The sequence below is a fragment of the Pholis gunnellus genome (assembly GCF_910591455.1).
Source record: "Pholis gunnellus genome assembly, chromosome: 14".
NCBI classification, from domain to species: domain Eukaryota; kingdom Metazoa; phylum Chordata; class Actinopteri; order Perciformes; family Pholidae; genus Pholis; species Pholis gunnellus.
The window spans coordinates 1,363,993-1,386,068 of record NC_136541.1 but is presented as its reverse complement, the minus strand read 5'-3'; the positions used below and the strand labels follow the sequence as shown (position 1 = coordinate 1,386,068).

Genomic DNA, 22,076 nt, shown 5'->3' with positions numbered 1-22,076 from the left:
GGCCGATGACAGACACGCCGCTCGAGCTGATGTCCCATTGGCCGAACTCGTTGCCCGTCGGATAGGCGATGTCTCCTGTGGCGGGGAGAATCCGTAGAGAGGTGACGCTGGAATGTTGTTGTCGTTGGTGAGGTGAATTGGAAGCTTAAACCCCGACTCGGAACCTGTTTTGTCGTTTTCCTGTGAAGTCCACGGTTTAGACTGACGTGTCTCCCGGTCATGCCGTCGGGTTGTGTCCCCCTGAGACGGGGCGTCCTGAGGAGGTACAGGCAGGTTCCTCCGGCCGAGGCCGACGGAGCCTTCAGCTACAGCCGAGCCTCAAACAGGAGAGACCTGCTGAGCTCCGGTAGGTCGGACTAACCCAAAACCCAAAACCCTCAATCAGATCACATTCACAGCTTTACTTGAGCCCAATGTAATACTAGTGTGCAGGTTTTTCCTTTTGTGTAGCACCGTTAGAGCAGGGAGGGGATACGATGTGTATTAAAACATTTTAAATTGAGCTATATTTGAAATGCATAATTTTGTGCTACATCAAGACAATAATATAGTTTTCAGTTCTATTATGTGTCCACAATTATTGGCGTTACTGTAGAAATCCTCTCACTATATAACCTATATAACCTCAGGATGTACACGTGTGTTTTGCTTTTTACTTCTTTATTCATTCACGTCATAATTTAGACTTAAAGTGGCAAACATAAAGACTTATCATTTAAATAAACCTCTTTCAGGTCTTTATTTATCACTGGACGAGGAAACACAATGCTGACTGATTGAGCAATAAGGCCGACTGATCAAAGTATTGCAATATAATATATTTATATATTTGCACTGGAGGTCTGTGTTGATATTTCCTGTCTTACAGTATTCCTCCATTGTGCACTTATATATACTTATATATATATATATATATATAAGTGATGTTAGTACGAAGCCCAAGACTCCAGACTGATGAACTCTGAACACAATCGTCTCGTTTTCACTCAAATAGAAATTCTAAATCAATCTCTGAGATCTTAAGAATTCCCACGTTAAAATGTTCTCGTCTGCTTCGTGTCGCCGTCTTTAGGCTGCTGTGTTGAACAGAAAGTAGTGTTTTGTTAAAGAACGGGTTAATATTCAACACATATCAAAGTATTGCTTTGATATTTGTCCTGAAACTTGTTGAACGTCTGGTCAGACTTATAGTGTTGTGTTTGAACAATATACAACAATAAGAGCTTTGGTTTCTTTTGTTAAATACAACACAACATGTTTATTTTATCAAAATGTAAAGTATTTAAACAAACTGTACCAACGACTTACCATTTAGTTTTTACCATTTCTGTACCGTTTTTGAATAATTGTTGTTGGCATTATTTTCAGCAGAATCAAAAGATTTAATAAATATTCCAATATTCTGGGTCTCCATTGAGTCCAGTGTGTGACCTTTCATGACCTCTGCCGACGAGGTCACGTCTTTGTTTCGGTTCGTCGGTTTCTCAGCCGGATTACGGGGAAAACTACAAACCAGATTTTGATGAAACTTGGTGGAAAGGTGAAGCGTGGGCGGAGGAAGAACTCTTTATATTTTGAAGCGGATCCGAGTCACGGAGCGGACGCACGCATTAGTCCTCTCTGATGGAAACGACCTTGAAGTGTCCTTCTAGTTGTTAACATGTGTTGTTCCTCATTGGGCCGTTTGAAGATTGTTCTATCATTTATTTAGGATTTAAGCTTTAAAGACGACCCCTATGGACAACAGTGATTACTGTCCTCCTGCAGTTTAATATAAACTTTGTTATGATAGTTATTTAACCTGATCTTCTGTTTCAGGGTGTGTGTGTTGGTTTCTCAGTATTTTTCCACTCTGCCTGTTTATTCAGTGTTTTTGTGTGTTTCTGTGGCCGTCCGAGTCTCCTCTGAGGGAATCAATGAAGAATTAAAGATCATCTTAGTACTCTGCTCATGTGCTCCATGATGAAAAAAATCTTTACCCAACATGCAACTCTGATGAAAGCATGTGTTAACAAGCGGTTTCAGAGCCACTACGGACTACAGACTTTAAACATTCGGTCTTATTGTCTGAACAAACACGATCCAGGTCTGTGAGTCTGCTGTCGTGATCGTATTTCTAACGGCGTCTTCGGTACGCGTGACGGCGGCCGGTTGTGTAAGCGTTTTACATTTTATTCATTCCTCTCTGCCTCTGTGTTTGTGTTCGCAGCGGGATGATGGATCTCACGCTCCGTAATGGCCTCTCCTCAGCCGGCTGAGTTAGTTTTCGCCGAGGTGTAATTCATCAGTCCGTGTGACCACCACAATCTCTCCATCTGAAGCCTCTCTCTGCAGCGCGATTATGCAGCCTCTCTCTGCAGGATCTATAGGCGGACGCTCAAATTGATGCATCGCCTCTATTACGGTGTTGAAGCCACGGCGCTCTGAGCCACAATGGGTTTTAATGTAATTTGGAGCTGCTGTCATTCATTTATTTTTTTTCTCTGCACAAACAAACAAGTTGACCGCGGGAATGAACGCGTTCAGGAGACATGTTTGGTCCGTGTCAGACGGATGACGGAGCATCAGAAGTCAAAACAGCTCAAAGTAACGTCTCCGGATTAGTTTGTTTTATCAAACCAACAGCACAAAAATCCACATGTAGAATTTGCACCAAAAAAAACAGGCGGCAACCTCTGGTTCTGAAAAGTGAATCCAAAGCTTCATGTGTTAAAGCTGCATTCTCTCTAGTGTCCACCAGGGGGCGACTCCTCTGGTTGTATAGAAGTCTATGAGAAAATGACTCTACTTCTCTCTTGATTTATTACCTCAGTAAACATTGTAAACATGAGTTTATGGTCTCAATCTCTAGTTTCAAGTCTTCTTCAATACAGCATGATGTTCATTTAGTAAATGATGGTCCATTTAGAGTCAAACAGACCATAAAGCAGGGGATGCTTTAGGGGCGGGGCTACACAGTGATTGACAGGTCTCTACCAGAGACGTGTACGGCATCTCTACGTCACTCCTCCTCAGTCCAGATATGGTCACAAAAACAAGATGGTGACTACCTAAAAAGCCAACCTCGAGGCTTCAAAATCAATGAGTGACGTCCCGGCGACTACGCCTACTTCTTATATACAGAATATGGTTTTAATACTCTCACGCAGAACTCGCATGAGACGGTTCTCATGGTGGCAGCTCCTCTACCAGGCATATACTTGCATGTTTGTGATTCTGGCTGGATGACTTTGAGCCTGGTTGTTCTTTGTTAGTGGACACAAAGAGCTGAACGATTGTGGCCGAACCCGGTTTCAGTTCCTTCACGTCACTGACTCTGTGTCTTTGTTGGCATCACGTAAAGCGACACCATATTGTCAGATTGCATCTCCGCTCATATTTCACTCACTTCCTGTTCACTTTCCCCTCCTCCAATCAGCCACGTGGCTTCATACGGACTCTCTGGACCGACTCCAGAACACTTTGAACCCTGAAACCCAGAACCACCATCATTACATGAAACATTAGTCTCCATTCATGTGGAAGAGCTCTTGAGGATTTTTCCAGCGGACGGTTGTAATCTTGTGATCGTTTACATCACGCGTCGCTGTGAGAGAACGATGGAGAATAAATAAATGAAACGGACTCTGGAGGGTTGATCAGTGGTGTGTTATATACATTCCCATTCATTTACATGGATCTAGTTGTTGAAAGAGGAACAAGAGTAGTTCATTAGATGATTTATACATGACCTGAACATATATGAATACATGAATAAAATATGCTGCACCAGATATATACGATTTTAATATTTTCTATTAAAAACTAATAAGGCTTACAAAAGACAAAAGCACACTTTCACAAAAAATGTGCATAACCTGTGGCATGTTACAAAGCCCCCATACGGTAATCTTAATAATCTATAAAATCAGCCAATAGCTGCTAGTTATCTTCTTTTTTTAACACTGCTAAGTCGCTTTAAAGCCCAGTCGTGTTAAACGATGATGAAGTTTTGGAAAGGCAGCCTTGAAGTTAACCACTTCCTGCCGTTCATCTTTAGCTTTATTTTATTGCTGCAAAACCACCCATGAAGAAGAAGGTCCACAGACTTCTTCACACTCTGGGCTGAGGTCCATTAAACCTGCCTGGCCGCTCCGCACCCGAACGCGGCGGCTAATTGCAGGATCCATAATGGCGACAGGCCGTTGATACGAGGCGTAATGAGGCTGATTATTCTCCAGACCCCCCCCCCCCCCCCCAGGTGGGGAACTGCCTTAGGACTGTTAGCCGGGAAATAAACTTTGGAGGTGTTAAGGTAACGTTTTTATGGCGTTGGAGGTCTTTACAGAGCTCCCAGGGTACCTTTCACCTTATATAAGCTATCTGAGCAGGGGCTCCTGGGAAATGAAGTCCCTAAAGTTAGGTTTTCTGAGTCTGAGGCAGGAAAGGATCTGAGCTTTTTTACTGGTTTACTCGTGTTCTCAAAGAATTCTGCTCCAAGCGAGAAGTTACATTTGTAACCCTGGTGCTATGAATTCGTCCTCTGTCTGTGGTGGTCAGGAAGAAATGCAGCTCTCTCCCCACAGCTGAGATTTCATTATTTATATATTTTTTAAATGTCTTTAAAGTGAAATGTGTACTTTTTGTGAGCTTGTATGTCGTGGTCATTGAGTACACAAAGATCCCATCACGTTTTCACACAACTACCGAACAAAGAACTACCGTTGCAATGAACACTTTAGGATGACTTGATAGTATTCACTAGTTAAAACCACTGACTGTTTTTTTTTTTTTTTCTCACCTTGCTTTTTCACAAAAGCATGTTTAATCAAGTGTCAGTGAACGCACCGCGGTCAGACTCTCCTCAGGGCAGTCTGCGGTGTCCTGATGTTCGACCGGTCGGCCGCTCTGTAATCGTTCCCACTGCGACTCTTAACTTATTGGCCTCACGCCGGCCCGAGCCTCCACGGTGATGACTCGTCACTTCTTATTGACTGCTGCTGAATGCTAATTGATGCCGGTCAATAGGAGACTCCCTCTGAATCCACGGCGAGCTCGGATTTGTCTCGGAGCTCGACGTGAGTCAGAGGAAGGAGAAGACGATTTAAATCATTCATCAGATGAAAGTGGTGATGTTGAGTTTGGGAGGTAAATAAAGGTTTAAAAGGAGGTAAATAAAGGTTTAAAAGGAGGTAAATAAAGGTTTAAAAGGAGGTAAATAAAGGTTTAAAAGGTCCTTATTTGTTGATTACTTCACTATCAAGCTTCCAGAGCGGTCTGTGAGTAAAGACGACACCTTGAAGTCTATCAGTCTTTAGGTGCACCTTTGCTTCAGTCAGACCTGATGGTGGTGGTTCATGACAGGAAGTCAGGAGGTCAGTGTGTTCGTATCCTAACGGCCGTGTCTCTGTGGTCTGTTGCAGGAGTGTGTGGCTGCTGTGGGCCCCTGAGGCCGAGGTACAAACGCCTGGTGGACAACATCTTCCCCGAGGACCCCAAAGTAAGTCACTGCATCCTCAATCAACTTAAAACTACACAGATGTAATCTACCATTTCTGAGACTAATAGTTCTCTAACTGTTCTTTTATTTAAATTGTTCTTCTTTTATTAGCACCAGCATGTGTTCAATGACCGTCGGAAAGATGAAAGTCTGACGATGGTGACGGTCTTTACAGATAAACTCAGAAAGAAAAGCTTCAGTGTTCGTCCGACGTGACGTAGCTTTGACGAGTAATTTAATCCGTTTCATTCCTCTGTTAATTAATACGCTAAACGTGTTCGCGGTTTGTTCTCGTGTACTCAAGGGAGCGCCCCCCCCCCCCCCCCCATATCTTCTCAAGGGGTTTTAGTGTAAGCAAACGGGTGCAGTGGGAAATGGAAATGCTTCAATGGTCGAGACCTTGTCAATTTAATTATCACTTGCCGAGAGCCTGAGGAGCTAAAAGCACTCGGGGGACCGACGCTCTCCAATTAACTCCCTCCTCTTTATGCGTGACACCTGCTGGTAATGCATTTATATATGCTGAGTCCTTAATAAGTTTACAAAGAGGCAATTCATCCACAGAGAACTTTTGTTTTATGATTCTGAGAGAACGAGGACGATGGTAAAGGGGACACAATGAAGAATCCGTATTCATCCTCTTACCCGTAGTGCTGCTCATCATCGACACAGGTTTGGAGGCATCTGCTGCAGAGATGTTGAAGATAATGTGGTGCTAGAACAACTCAACAGTAGGGACGGGTATCCTCAGGATGTTATCGGTACTCTCATTGGCTCTTTTTCATTATTTTGTGAGAGAAAAACACATTTCTTTATTATTCTTGTCTATAAACAAATAATGTTTCTCGAGCAGCAATACAAGAAGTTCCAAAATCCTTAAAATACATCCAGCTCAACAATCAGCTCAGGAGTCCGACATCTTTATGGCAGATATCTCCGAGACTATGCAACTCACAGTCCACACTGATAAAGAGCACTCCGGGTTAGAGGACAGATGTGCTTTTTTGGGGTGAACTGTCCCTTTGAGAGTTCTTCTGAGCAGCGATCAAACACATTCACAGGACTGTTAACATCACTGCTCGTTTGAAGAGTTTTAGTGAAATGAAGAAGGAATATAATGAACTTTACTTACTGTGTAAAGTCGGTCTTGGAGATCTTTATATTTAGACTTTAGATATTTAGACAAAACAACAAGAATAGAGAAGATCAAAATAAGATCCAGATTGATGGTCGGTGCCATTTGTTTTGGGTACTACTTTCAGCGGCGGATTAATCCACATTTGGTGCTCCAGTTAGAGTCCTACAGCAGCATGAACCCCGGACCACCTTCTGTGTGTTGTTCCTCCAGGATGGCCTCAGTAAGTCGGACATGGAGAAGCTGACCTTCTACGCCGTGTCGGCTCCAGAGAAGCTGGACCGGATCGGAGCGTACCTCGCCGAGAGGCTGAGCAGAGATGTGGTGCGACACCGCTACGGGTGAGTCCCTCATTACACCGGACCTCCTCTTTCTCTTCCTCCTCCTCCTCCTCATCCTCACCCTCTTCCTCCTCCTCCTCAGTAACGTGGTGATAGCCATGGAGGCTCTGGACCAGCTGCTGATGGCCTGTCACTCTCAGAGCATCAAACCCTTCGTGGAGAGTTTCCTGCAGATGGTGGCCAAGCTGCTGGAGTCCAGAGAGCCAGACCTGCAGGTCCTCGGGACCAACTCGGTGAGAATAGAGACCTTCAGGAGCATCAGTGCAGAACACCAGCTGTTACTGTATACACGATAAATACATGAGAAAGTACAGGTGAACATTTCTCATCCCCGTTTAATATTTATATATATAATCTATATCGTAAATAAGAGAAAACAACAAGACAACAAGGAATTCTACAATGATAACATATAAGTAAATAAATACATTTAAATAAAAAAATATTAAATACTTTTATTTATATAATAAATTAATACATAATAATGAATAAAATAAATAAAAAATAAACTTTCCAAACTTCAGTTGATGCTAGATATTTATATTAGAACAGATTGTGTTTTTTTCATGTAGAAAGTTAGAGGAGGGTTGATTTTACATTTTAAGTAGATCTATAATCTGCTGGAACCCTGAAGTCTGAACTTCTTTCACATCATTCTCAACGTTCCTGACATTATTATGGTCTTTATGTTTTCTTCTGTTTATCAGAAAGTCTTGTTGTTGTGGAGAAACGCGCTCCCTAACAGCCTCTTCTACTTGAATTTACATACGTATTATTATTAAAAAGCAGTTTCTGTGTTTGTGCAGGTTGTTTACGAAAACCAAATTACCATAAAGCCACGATACAACTCGTCACCGTGCTGCAGCCCAGAGCTGAGGTTAAATACCTCATTTAACTCTTACTTTGGCGGTGTCTGTTTACCACATCCTGTCACAGACTAGCCGCCAGCAAACATCAGCCCCGTCTCCTCCTCCATGTCCTCTGAGGGTGAACCCAGAGGGTTTATTCTGAGCCTCGAGGGTTTGCATTATGTATGTGTGGTGTTTAGAGGCTGCAGGGACAGGTCGTGGGGGGGGTTAATTAAATTTCCCTCACAGAGCCGGCCGAGATGCTCCGCTTCATGTCGCCGTTTGGTTTTAACACTGAGGAGGAAGGAAGGAAGCGGCTTTGTGTTTGTTCTGTCGTGATGCTCCGTTTAATGAGTTTGTTTGAGCTGCACACGTTACTGAGGTTTGGTTTAAAGAAGGCCGTTAGAAAGAGACTAATTAGTTACAAACATCACACGTTTGGGTTTCTGTGGAGAACTCTGCTGCTGCAGAGCCGCTCACAGAGGAATCAGAGCCTCCATCGGTTCATCAGATGATGTGAAGCTCTTTGTGAGGAGGTCAGACTGATGTAGTAAGGATGGGTACCTTCAGGACTTTAATGGTTCTACTCTTATCGATAGTGTGTGTGTGTGTGTGTGTGTTCCACATTTATCTGCAAGTTAACTTTATCTGGAGGACTTGGCAGACTAGAAGTGTGTCTCCTCTCGTCTCAACAGCAGAGACTCATCAGTCCTCACTTATGAAGCCACTGAGTCACAAACACAGGGGAGTTTATTTATAGCTCAGAAACATTTCGTCTGTTCCATCTTCTTCTTCTTCTTCTTTTTGTTCCCTGCTCAGATTATTGTGGAAAAGTTCTTGGACATTTTTAGTGTCTTTAACTCCTTAAAGTGCTGCTCCTAGAACTAGAACATGTCTTCACTGCACAATAACACAGTTACAATGATATATCATAAAAAAGACGAGCCTTACAATGTTGGAAATAAAGGCTTTATGTGCTATAAATAGATTGAATTATTTACATTTTTACAACCTCTACTTCCAGACTCTCCTCTCCTCTCTCTCCTCTCCTCTCTCTCCTCTCTCCTCTCCTCTCTCCTCATCTCCTCTCCTCTCCTCTTCTCTCCTCTCTCCTCATCTCCTCTCCTCTCTCCTCATCTCCTCTCCTCTCCTCTCTCTCCGCTCTCCTCCTCTCTCCTCTCTCCTCATCTCCTCTCCTCTCCTCTCTCCTCCTCTCTCCTCCTCTCTCCTCCTCTCTCCTCTCCTCTCTCCTCCTCTCCTCTCTCCTCTCTCCTCTCCTCTCCTCCTCTCCTCTCCTCTCCTCCTCTCTCTCTCTCCGCTCTGTGTTCAGTCCAGGTTTTGTAGAATTGTTGTCACATGACTGTTGGTCTTAAAGAATCCATCATGGCGTCCTAGTCATGGTGAGCAGCACAGTTAATGTTTTTTACACAATCAGTTTAGAGTGAAGAGATTATTTGGGGCGAGATTTCAAGTGAGACGTGTAGAATACGTTTTAGTTGAAACGTCACAGATGTATGTTCAAAGGAAACATGACATCGAATTGTATTTTCAGAAAGTCTGAACTCTGCTCGGTGGAGCTTCGACATTCAAACCTCCAGGAAACGAGTAAAAGAGAAGCGTTTCCACTGTGGAGTAAACCTCGTCTTAAACCTCGTCTTTTGGAAGAGACTGCTGGGTGATGATCAACATGTCTGTGTGAATGGATTTGACTCTTTACCACTTGTTATGTAATCAGTATGCATAGATTATTCAAAACGGGACTTTCTAAGCCGCTGTGTTTGTAGCATGTTTTAAACTGTCCCGATGGTGTTTGTCTCAGCCTCTCATAGAACATCCTAACTGCTCTGCCGCGAGGCGCCGGTGAGGCGTGAAGCCCGTCGCTCTCTGATTCGTCGTGATGAAACCTCGGCTCAGACGTAATTACCAGCCTCTTAAAGCACTCGCCCTCTCTTCAGTCACCTCTTCAAGTGAAATCAGTTCAGAGATGTGTTCAAACTGCCACAAGCGTAAACGCTGAGACTGATGCAGATACAGAAACAGACCTTTTTTACACTTGTAGCCACGGTGCAACGTTTCCACACGGCAGTCGAAGGGTTAATGTTATTTCACATTACGCTACGCTTACACACTTACTTTTCTTTCAAAAGTAACCTATAATACAACCCCTCCCAAATGTATTGGCTTTGTTTTGCTTCATTAATTAAATTTACTTACATTTTATTTTATTTTATTTTAAAAATGTTTCCTTCCGGACCGAAGCGATGGAGCGACCGCGGTGATCTCCACAAAGAGCCACCATGGCTGAAATAAAGGAGGATGTATAATCTCTGCTCTCTGTGTTAAATACACGCGTCCTCTGCTGCAGTGACGCAGCAACACGTTGGGTTAACGGCAGAGAGAAGCTGCTCTCCTGCTCACCACCTGAGTCACAAAGGTTCGGCACAGAATGGGAGGAAACCAGCAGGTGGAACGGCTGCGCTTCGGTCGCTGTTCTCTAAAGCGTTACAGAGGCAATTTGTTGCAGTGGACAATGATAGGGCAGCTCAGCTGACTGTGGAGAGAGAGGAGGAGGAGAGGAGGAGGAGGAGTGGAGGCCTCTCTACGAGGAAATTATAGGCTGGAATTGTGTTCTTGGTGGCCTTGAGTTCTGGTTCTCTCCGTGGTCGAGGTGAAGAGTCAGAGAGTTGTGGTCTGAGGACAGAACTGATGACACTAACGGACGTCTTCTTCCTCCTCCTTCCTCTCTAGTTTGTGAAGTTCGCCAACATTGAGGAGGACACGCCGTCTTACCACCGCCGCTACGACTTCTTCGTGTCCCAGTTCAGCGCCATGTGCCACTCCACCCACGAAGACCCCGAGACCAGAACCAGGTAAGAAGACGGGGACTCTCACAGGGACAAGGGGTCTTCTGAGCTGGTGAAGACTCTTTAGACCGTTATTCAGCACTGAGACTCTTATTGGTAAGTTATAGAGGAACATTGCGTCGGGTTCATGGAGATTTATGGGCATAAATAGAATATAATATTTATAACCGGCGTATAATAGAAGATAGATCTCACACACTGCTCCTTTAAGGGTTGCTCTGCTGTGTATATTCCTGCTCGTCTTTGTTCATACTGGAGGTGTTTCATCATCTTGGGATCCCTCAGGGTTCCGTTGTGGGCCCCCTCTGCGTTCACATGATGGGTTGTTAGTGCAGCGTAGTCAACGTTTGAATATATGTCACGATATAAAGTATCTAAACTAAGCAGACCACACTGGTTTCATATCTTCAGGACTTTAAATGTACATAATAAGAACTGTTTTAATATTTAGAGCTCCACCATCTAGAGGTGTTGTCGCTCAGGCTCCAACATTTCCTAACTTAGAATGATATTCATGATGAGAGACGTTCTGCCCTCTAAGTTAAAGGAAGTTGTTTCTTGGACTATTATCCTCCTGACTTGACGACCACAGTCTTTATATGTATGTGTTGCTTTTGTCCAGTTCCTGCTGAACGTTGAGGTGGTTAAAAACGTTAAATGGACCTTAAACTAAGATGAAGACCACAGCGCCTCCTCTCACTGAGTCCAGTGTCTTTATAGTGAATCACAGCTTATCTTTGATGGAGGTTTGGGTCTGAACCACTTTAATTCCACTAATTAAAAAAAATCCCCATCGTGGAAAACAAGACGGCTCATTTATTACTGATCACATCTAGAGAGCGGCTGCATCGCTCATAACAAACAGGTGTAGATTCTTTCATTATCTTCGTTTTAAAAGAAAGAAGAAGCTTAATAATGTCCCTGAAGTGAAGCGGCACCACGATGAACACTTTAATTCAGTCTTTACCTCCCGGAGCGCTCGTTCACATTCATGTGACAAACATGTGATTGATCATTGATGCTGCAAAGAGTTTCTCTGACTGGCTCTCCTCATGGGGCCAAACTGAGCTGTGACTATTATTAATATTATTATTATTATTATGAAGACGTTCCAACGTCCACTCTCAGAAACAGCCTCTTCTGTTCATGGATAATCTCCATATTCATCTCATAGTGTTTGGATCTGTCCACTGAGAAACCACTGTTGGTGAAATGTGGCTCAAATGTGGCTCCGCCCACATCAATGTTAATCAATGTGTTTTACAACGAGGCTCATTTACAAAGAAAGGGAACAAATGTCTTCATGTTACTTCATTTAAATTCGCCCACAATGCTGTTCATGTGATTCCTCATGAAGACGTTTGTGTCAGAAACAAAGAAGAGACTCGGGAACAGTAACCGGTGAACCCTGATCCTCTGCAGATGTTAGTGTGTGCAGATGTGCAGATGAACGTGTTGTTAAGATGAGTGATTTGAGAGACACACACAGAAAGATATTTACAACGCTAACACGGCCCATAAGTTCTGCTGCTGAGTGGCAAAGTATGAATGTTGATTTTACAGTTTTACAGACTCATGAAGGAACGTAAACGTCACAGAGAAATATGGTGTGAGTGTATATCGAGGTTATAAACGACTCGTCGTGTCTCTGCGTTGGTGAAATGGACTGTTTTTGCAATGAGTACCACGGAGCCCCAGTGTGCTCAGCAGCACCGTTAAAGGTGAGTTTAATGGAGCCGTGGTTATGTGCAGGTATAGCACCCCGAAAGCTGCTTGATCACCAAACCTTAACCCAGTGATCTAGTATCTGGACCTCAGACATCAAAGGTCACCAGAGGATGAAACCTAAAGACTCTACAACTACCAGCTGAACACCTGCATCAGTGGAACGTGGAGGTTCATGCTAACACAGCCTGCTACATGCTAAAGCTAGAGACCTCGTAGCGGTCTCCTGATGACTAACAGTGACCCCGTGTGTCCGTGTCAGGATCCGCGTGGCCGGGATCAAAGGCCTGCAGGGCGTCGTGAGGAAGACGGTGAACGATGAGCTGCAGGCCATCATCTGGGAGCCCCAGCACATGGACAAGCTGATCCCCTCCATGCTGTTCAACATGCAGGACAGCGAAGACCTGGACAGGTACCACTCACACACACACACACACACACACACACACGAACATACACACACACACACACACGAACATACACACACACACACACACACACACACACACACATGCACACACACACACACGCACACGAACATAGTACGCACTAAAAACAAAGGTGTTATAAGCATCATTGCCAAACGTTGACGGCACATTTAAAGGATTAAACCTGTAAAGTGTAAACACAATTAAAATGTGAACGTGACCTTTATTAGCTTCCTGTTGGTTCCCTCTGACACATCCGTGCTGCTGTCATGTGACTACAGACGGTTGTAGTCTTTGTGTGTTTTGTGGTCTCTCTGTAACATCCTGTGGTGAGGATCTAGAGTGATCCTGCTGTGGATCAGCTGTAAGAATATAAACCTCCTCCTGAACTCGGGCCGGGATTTAAGTCCTCCGCTCTTCCCTCATGCCTCCTCACTCCTCAGGTCTCCTTACTCCTCACGCCTCCTCACTCCTCAGGCCTCTCTCCTCCTCTCCTCCTCTCCTCTCTCCTCTGCTCCTCTCCTCCTCTTCTCTCTCCTCCTCTCCTCTCTCCTCTCTCCTCTCCTCCTCTCCTCTCCGTCTCATTCCGGTGGTTTCCATGTGAACAAAAATCTATTTTTGGACCCCGTCTTTTTCTTGTATCCCTCCTTGTGTGTGTGTTTTTCTCCTTCTTCTCCTGCTCCCTTCAGAAACCTCCTCTTCATCACAAGTGAAGGAGGTAAGGAGGTCTTTATTTGCTCATGCAGACTGAGTTAGATTGTGTCGATGAACTTCAGAAGCATCAGCTTCCTCTCCACACGTTGAAACATCGTGATATTATTTATCGTAACGTCGACGCGTCTCGCTCACTTCCTCATTTATTTAACGACTAAATCCGACTTTAAGCAGCTTCGTTCTTCATGATGAGACAATATTTTGACATAATTCTTCCGTCAATAGAAGCAGCTGTTTGCACATTTCCTCTTGGTGTGAATCACGTTCATCAACAACAACAGTCGTGATTTAAGCTTTTGTTTAAATCATTTATTGAGGATTTACAGCTTTTCTCCGTTTTTTCACTGTAAACTAAATATCTTTGTGTTTTGTTGGTCAGTCAAAACTTGTGATGAGAAGTTTAATCATTTAAAAGACAAAGTACATTCTAAATAATGTATTTGACAATAATAATTAAAGGTTAAATACATCAAAACATCTGTACTAACATGTGTGACCATTGTAAACGCGGGTGGATCATTTTGCTTTCTAATACAACATACGACAATAAATGAAACGTATATATATATACATGTGTTATATTACATATGTATATACAGTATATGATGGATTAGATTTGTGGAAGGTTCGTGTTTCAAAACCCAAATACGTCTTTGTTTACATCTTGCGATGGGACGCAGTCACAGCCGCTCGCTGTAGGAGGCGTGTTGGTGTCTGTGATGCAGGAGAAACACACCAAACGGGTCCTCGAGTCCTCCACCGGGTCTCTGTAATGATCCAGAGGAGTTAACGGTCTGAAGGGTAATATATACATAAATATTCACAAAAAACAAATCTCTTTTCTCCTTTTTAAACTGTGTGTTCCTCTCGGCTGATCCCTCTTTGGTGGAGCGTCTCGCTCCGCATCAGAGAAGTCACCTTGAGCACAAGCTCCCCGGCTGTGGACGCTATCAGCACATGAAAAAGGGGATTTTCTTCTTTTGAACGTTGCCAGAGCTGCCTGCCAGCTCTCCTTTGTACTCCGCTTGAACCGAGTGAGTTCAAATAAGTTTGACTTCAGATGTGTGAGAGTCCAGCGGGGCCGTGTCCCTCAGAAGAACTCAGAGTACGTCACACATACCAGGAACCATGTGTGACAATAAACAATATACAGAACATATGATAAACAAACAAATCAGGAATCGTTTAAAACAAGTGTTATCAAAGTGTTGCAGAGTTGACCTGAAATGATAAATAAACTATAAATGTAACTAAGGTGCTTCATATTGTAATCTTACTTCCTGAAGTGCGATTATTTTGCTTAGCTGTTTTTATTTGGCAACATCCTTAACTTGACAAAAAACAAGAAGTTATAAAGCTTTAAAGCAGTAAATCAGTTTTCAGCCGACAAAAGTGACTATTTAGATTCTATATATGTGGTCAGTTTATCCAAATATAGGTTACAAAAGAACCTGTCGACAGTGTTTTAGTAAAGACTCTCTGTCAGTCGGGTGGACACAGGTCCACTGTTTAACTATTATGGGGTTAAAGAACCGTTTATCTGCTGCTAGCGAGCTACGAGCTAACAGGCAGGTTGGTTTCATTCTCTCTCTAGATGAACTCATATCTTTACATTCATGGGGTTTATGAAGGACTGTGTTTGAGGAACCATAGAGGATGCTGTAGCTTGATATTAAATGGGGCAAAACTATCTGAAGGCTTTCTCTATTATGCAGTATTTACTGCAGGAAGCAAAAGAGTACGCAAGTCCTGAGAACGGGTGTTTTAAGTTTAAGGTGCCTCATGGCTCGTCAGTAATGACTCATCTAGAGGTTTAAGGTTAGAGATCCTAGCATGTGTATGAATGGTCACATTTGACAACTCCATGAGTTGAAAATGATCACTGAAATGTTTTGTTATTATGGGATGCTGAGGCTTGATAAAGATACTTCTGTCCTTATGAAATAAAAACAGGTCTTGTTGGACCTTTTATTCACATTTGCTCCAGTAATGTGGACCACCAGGATCCCTGAGAGTCCCTGTGGTTCTCCACTCCGACCTCTTTGTATGCACAGAGAGTTGTATCCAACAGTCCAATCAGCTCGTCTAATCTTCCCTTGATTTAAATGTGTGCAGCCCTGTCATAATCCATATATAATTGTGGTGCACATATTCCTTCAGCTGCGGTGCGTCCACCACCTCGGGGACCATCTCTGCATTAACAGCAGCGTCCCGACCGGTTCTCATGGTCTTCCTCCAACTTAATGAGCCGATACTTCAATCAGCCGAAGCTGGGAGTCTCTGGTTTGAACGAGGGGGGTTAAAGACATTTGTTGCTGAATTTGAGTCTTTTACAACCGCATCACATTTGCTCACGTACCTCTGGTGCTATGTGACTATTGGTAATAAAGGTGCCAACTAGAACCACATAGGGTTCTTTTGCTTATCCTCATAGGAGAACCCCTTTTCGGTGGTAGAACCTTTTCCATTTGGAACCCTGTCAGAGGGTTAGAGAACTCTAAACAAAGAGAGACGTCATCTTACCAATGAGCTGATAAGACTTCCATCCAAAATGGTGACGACATGCACGGAAAAATGAGAAGCAGCTCTACAGGAATCCAACTATTAAATCCAGATATTTCTTCGACGAGTCTCTTCTGATTGGTAACCAAAACAACATAACTCTACAAAGATGTTAAAGACAATGGAGGGATGGATGAGCCTTTTACAGCTTTATAAAGACAACGCTGTGTCCGTAGCTCGTGTGGGTTGAATATTTACCCGTAGAGGTAGCAGGTAAACATTGTGTTGTGCGTTTGAATAAATGACCTCTGTCATTGTTGTTCTGGAGACAATCAGCACCGAGTTCTAATGATGTCTTTAAGGGAATCGAAGGCTGCTGTGTGATCCTGAGTGTCATTCCAGCTCAATATCCTTGAAGGAAAAGGAGCAGAAAGCCTGTTGAAGAAATGCATCACCTCCCAGTCATCGGAGTCCAAACGGCAGCGTAATCATGCTGATCGTCGTCTGTAATCATGCAGCGTACACACACGTCGTCATGTCGCCCCGGTTCACACGTCCGCAATCACGTACGGTACAACTCTGTGCAATCACGCAGTCAGAACCAAAACACAGCACGGCGTCATTAGCTTTCTCTCCGTCAATGAATTCAGGCCCAAATGACTGTTGAGAAGGAAGCGAGCCGCTCTTTTTTTTATTCTGAAGGAAGCGAGTCACAACATTTAGCTGGTGATGTTTCAGATCCAACAGCTTTGGTTTGTCAGAAACGCGGCTGGTAGAAGGATTGACGGGGAATGTGAAGTCACACATCTTATATGTCTGCTGACCCTCTCTGTATTTACTCTAACAATGAAATTAGGTCAAAACGATGCACTCCAGGAAACCTTAAAGAGACAGTAGAGCACAATCTAGTTAGAAGTAACTTGAGAGTAGTTGACTAGTAACTAAATGAACTACTTAAAGCTGTATTGGTTCTTTTTGGCCACTAGGGGGCAAAATGTAAAATAATCACAAAAACACTGTTCTGTGGAGATACGTGTACTTTGTGTTGCATTGCGAGTATTTGTCCGCTTGCATAGATTTTTTGATGATTAACATTTATTGTTAACATGCCCAACATTTAACTGAGTATGTTTGCATTCCCTAATGTTTAACGTGGGTTTCTGTGGGATGGAAACACCGACACTTGATATTATGTAAATTCAACTTACTTCTAAAAATAAAACCAAACCGAGGAGGAAGAATAGAGCAAAGAATGAGTTTGTGCAAATGATTTCTGGAGAATCTTTCCCCCGACGTGCTGCTCAGCTCTTCATCTCTGTGAATAGAAGCATCCTGTGGACGGCAGGTGGTCATTTGCTCAGATGCTGCCTTTGTTTTGAGCTGCGCTCCCTCCTTCCAGCCGCTCAGCAGCATCCTGTCAAACACAGTGTCCGTCAGCGGAGCCGTGGGTCTGTCGCTTTAATAGCGTGAGACACAGTCAGACGTCGGCACTCTGAGGGAGGAACAAATAGTGTTTCGCTGTTGTTAAACGCTACAAACAACACACTCTGGATAAAGTCGATCTCAGACACAGTCGTGGTCAGTCGGCCCCGCGGCGGCGTGTTGTGGGCTTCCTGATGGAACGCCTCGACGGAACCCGGCGGGGAGCCGCGGTCAAGGACGTCTGATTCCGTTAATTACTACTCGGGGAGGGCGGACGTGGGCGGCGTGCAGAAAACCAGAGGTGAAGGAAAGCTCTCCTTGTTCCACAATTAAAGGCTTGCTTGTGATGTTCAACACACACACACACACACACACACACACTGTTGTGTTTTGAAGGCAGCCACCTTGAAGACGACTTCGACCTCTTTAGTTTTCTTAATTCCCTTCATCAGTGACGTCACATATCTCAACCTCTTCACAGCTGACTGCCTGATGATTAAATACACTTATTTTAGGAATACGCAACACATCCTCTAAATATATAATATAATATAATATAATATAATAGATAGAGAGGGGTGCAAAGGTGAACCGGGATGTTTAGGCTCGTGGTCGTTAGGAGTGAGACTCACCAGAAGCAGCACGATACATAAGTCAACGATACGATATTCCGATTTTAATCTTTTTATGTAATGCTGATTATTGCAATAACATAAATGTTGCATCGTGCACCTGAAAACAGGTGTTTTTATTCCAGCCTGCTGACTTTACCTCTGCACCGCACCAGAAAACACTCTGGTGGAGGGAAAAAGCATATTGATACTGAAAGGAACTAATAGTTTATATAATCTAATCGTACAATAAGAACCATAAGATGGATACTTGGCGTCCGTATATCGATACAACGTCACAAATTAACCTCAGAGAGAAGCTCACATCTCTCAGCTCATCACATATATATATATGTATTTCTCATCCAGACTGCAGAGATTGTGTTTTGGGCTCATAATGCAGATCACCCACATGTATTTCTGACCCTGAACGCATCCTGTGTCGACGGAAACTGTAAATGTAATATTAAAGAACGTACGTTTCTGCAGTAAATGTGTTTTTAAATTTGGTCCATTTTTATCGGTTAAAGCTCAAAGTACTCCTCTTGTATTATTCTGACGGTGAAGCACTTTTTAATTAAGTTTAGAAACAACTTCTAGAACAATGAAGGTCACTATTATTAATATTTCATCAACATTCCATCAGGTAGTATCTCCTTTGATTCATTAGAACATGTAGTAGATGAAGCGGTGGATCCTCGTTCTGTCGTCATTAAGGAGACTTTCCGTGCTGTTACAGCACAGATCTAACCAGCAACAAGCGTTTCGTTTCCCCTGAAGCGCCCGTGTGGGCCGGCAGTAATTGCATTGTTTGTCTCTGGAGTCCCGGCTGTGGAAGTCGTTCACCGTTGTATTGTTTTATCAGTAGAACGTAGAACATAGAACATAGAACCTGCTGCTCGCTCTCCTGCCAGGACGGTGGATTCCTGACTTCTGTAGGACACTTTTCACTTGTTCACAAACGAGGTTTTTATCTTTCATGTAGAGCTGCAGGATCAGTGGGACGTTTATTCAAATCAGACGAGTCCGTCCTCTTTCAGCAGCAGAAGGTAGAACTGGTGTTGATTTGTTCCAGCGTCGTAGAACTCCTTCAGACAGACGAACGATCATTCATATATACCCACAATCCTCAGCATAGCTTTTATTCCCATGCAATGCATTGGGAACACTGCACATTCTATTCCAACTCAAAACATGAAGGAAAATGTCTGAAATGTGTTTTTACTTCACAGAGAGTGAAGAAAAAGGAATATTAGGCTGTTCAAACATTTACTGAATAAACTGAAGAATGCTTGAAGACGTCTCTTTCCTGTGAATCACTGAACTCATATTTAGTTGTATAACCACTGTTTCTGAGAACTGCTTCACATCTGTGAGCAGGTGTTCCTGCCCGGACGGTCGGACTACATTCCACAGTTCCTCTGCGTTTCTTGGTGTTTCCTCAGAAACAGCGTTTGTTGTGTTGGATGAAGTGCCGGCCGCTCCGTCACCTTCACCGTGTTGGTGTGGAACCAAGACGCTGCTCTGCTTCTCTGTGTTTGATTACAGAAATCATCCTGTTGAGTAATAAATCCTGTTTCCACCTCTGATTAGAAAGATGGATTCATATCGATCATGTGAGACCGCGTGACGTTACCCACTAAAGCTTCCTGTTTCCTGCTCTGCAGGAAGTAAGAACAACACAAGTGTGTGATATCCAGTGTACGGTTAGACCTTTTGTGTTGAGTCATTGATCACTGATCAAGAAAAACAGGTTTCAGGCAACAACACACACACACACACACACACACACACACACACACCTCTATCTGATTGAGGCTGGTCGATACTCTTTCATTTGATTTCTCCTTTTTTTTTTAGCTGCTCTGATTGATTTCTTTTACTCTCAGCTCCGTCTTTAGTCTTTCATTCTCCTGAAGCTTTTTTATTTTCTCCCTCTCCCCCCTCTCTCCCTCCCTATGAAGAATTGATTCTTGTACTCTAGTCTCACGTTCTAGACTCAATGAGCTGCTGTCTGTCCTCTGAACTTGATTTAAGGATATTGTACTTTACCTGGTATCAGCTACCTAAAGCTGATTTTATTTCATTAGTAAACACTCTCCGTCTGTGTCCGACAGGGCGGGGCACCCCAGCACTCCCTCGGTGGCGGGTCAGGATGGCGAGGAGAACCCGGCGGCGCTGGCTGAGAGCTGCTTCAGGGAGCTGCTGGGCCGGGCGGCCTACGGCAACATGAACAACGCTGTGAGACCCGTGCTGGTGTGAGTACCCGGACGTCAGTCTATTGTTTTCACTTTTTGGTAACTAGCTCCTCAGTCAAACAGGGATTCTTGTGTGTTTACAACGTAAACAAGTTGTGTTTGGGTGTTTTAGAGCTCCGTGTGAAGTAAGTTACAGACATTTATTGTGATATTGTCCGGGGCCGCGCCCATCTTCAAACTCGTCCATGTGATGTATGTGACTCAGGTGTAACAACAGGAGAGCAGATTAGGTGATAGTGGACCTTTCGGATGCATTCGTGTGAAACCACAGTGTTTGTGTCCAAATCACTTAAAGGCTACAACATGTTTGTTTTGATTGCCTCCACATGGCTCTCAACATGGTGACAGCGTTTATCTGAGGGGCAGCCAGAGGGCGGGGGTTGCTATGTTTCCACGCTCACATGCACTAAAAGACATGCTCACATGCACGATCACATGTACTAAAAGACATGCTCACATGCACGCTCGCATGCACTAAAAGACACGCTCACATGCACTAAAATACATGCTCAACCCAAACTAAGTCGTTTTGTTGCCTAAACTTAAATTAGTTTATTTTGAAACATGTAACAAGCTGAAATTCACACATGTTGTTGTACTTTCGTAGGAAAGTGCATGAAAAAATGAGGAGTGACTTTTCATCAGATGTCATATGAACTGTTGTGTGAGGAAACGTTCAATAACTGAGGTCGAATAGGTCAAAGTGCGTCACACGGGACTGGAGCAGCGGTCTCCTGGGTGAAAGTCTTGTGTTTGTGAGAACCATTCATCCACCATTCCAGGAATAAAATGTACACAAAGATCTACCTTCTTCTTCTTCTCACTGTGCAGAGTTCAGATTCATAACCTGCTTTATGACGAGTCATGACACGGACAGCATAACACACACACACACACACACACACACACACACACACACACACACACCTTCCTCAGTGCACAGAGAGGAAATTAAATGAGCTCTCTTATCACGCGGCTGCTGTCGTTTACCCTCCCTCCCTCTCCCTCTCCCTCCCTCTCCCTCCCTCCTGGGATTTGAACATCCTCGTCTCTGCTCCTATTGGCCGCTCTGCCCCCCCCACTCGGCACACTCCACATAAATTGGTCGATTACTGCGTGAGCCCCCGCTGAGGCTCCCTCGCTCTGCTGAGAGTGGCGGCTTCACTTCGCTCCTCACGTCCTCGGCTGCTTCATGCAGATGTTTTAAATTAGTGATGTCACTCAGGTCACCGGTGTGCTGGTCCAACAGTCCGGTTCTCCTCAACAAGTATCAGACCGATCGCGTGTAAATGTTGTGAAGACGTGATAAATAAATAACATAAATAAAATGATAAATGCTACAAATGCAACGTCTCTCACGTTGACGTTAGGTTCAGGCAACAAACCCACTGAGGGTTTGGTTGAGCCATCGCTCTATCTCTGTTCTCATGTCTATCAGTGTTGTGGCTGTTCGCGACCTCACATCTCCAGAAGAAGAATAACATGTTTTCAGTTAGAAGCTGTGAGACTCGATGCGTACGAGCCCTGATGTCTCCATGTGCTGCTGCTGTGAGTTCATATCAGAGAGGCAGAGGTGCCTTTATTATTCATTATGATCTGTTTTTTAAAGATAGATGTAATTCTATCACTTATCTTCCTCTCAGCAGCAGTAACACTTGAGTGTGAGGAGTCAGAGGGTGGTGTTGCCTCTGGGGGCCATTGCTCAGAAATTGCATATCCTTCTTGTTTATTCCCGTTCGTAACGAGTCG

The 22,076-nt window shown here is 43.8% G+C and overlaps 1 protein-coding gene across 1 annotated transcript in view; it reads left to right on the top strand.

Moving 5' to 3' along the window:
* The window catches only part of efr3a (EFR3 homolog A), a 72,732-nt gene that overhangs the window by 21,675 nt on the left and 28,981 nt on the right, over positions 1–22,076 (top strand). Inside the window, exons 3-8 of the mRNA XM_079173611.1 lie at positions 5,403–5,479; positions 6,828–6,955; positions 7,038–7,188; positions 10,552–10,673; positions 12,655–12,804; positions 20,187–20,327. Of these exons, the coding sequence (XP_079029737.1) occupies positions 5,403–5,479; positions 6,828–6,955; positions 7,038–7,188; positions 10,552–10,673; positions 12,655–12,804; positions 20,187–20,327 (769 nt within the window). The remainder of the gene's footprint in view (positions 1–5,402; positions 5,480–6,827; positions 6,956–7,037; positions 7,189–10,551; positions 10,674–12,654; positions 12,805–20,186; positions 20,328–22,076) is intronic.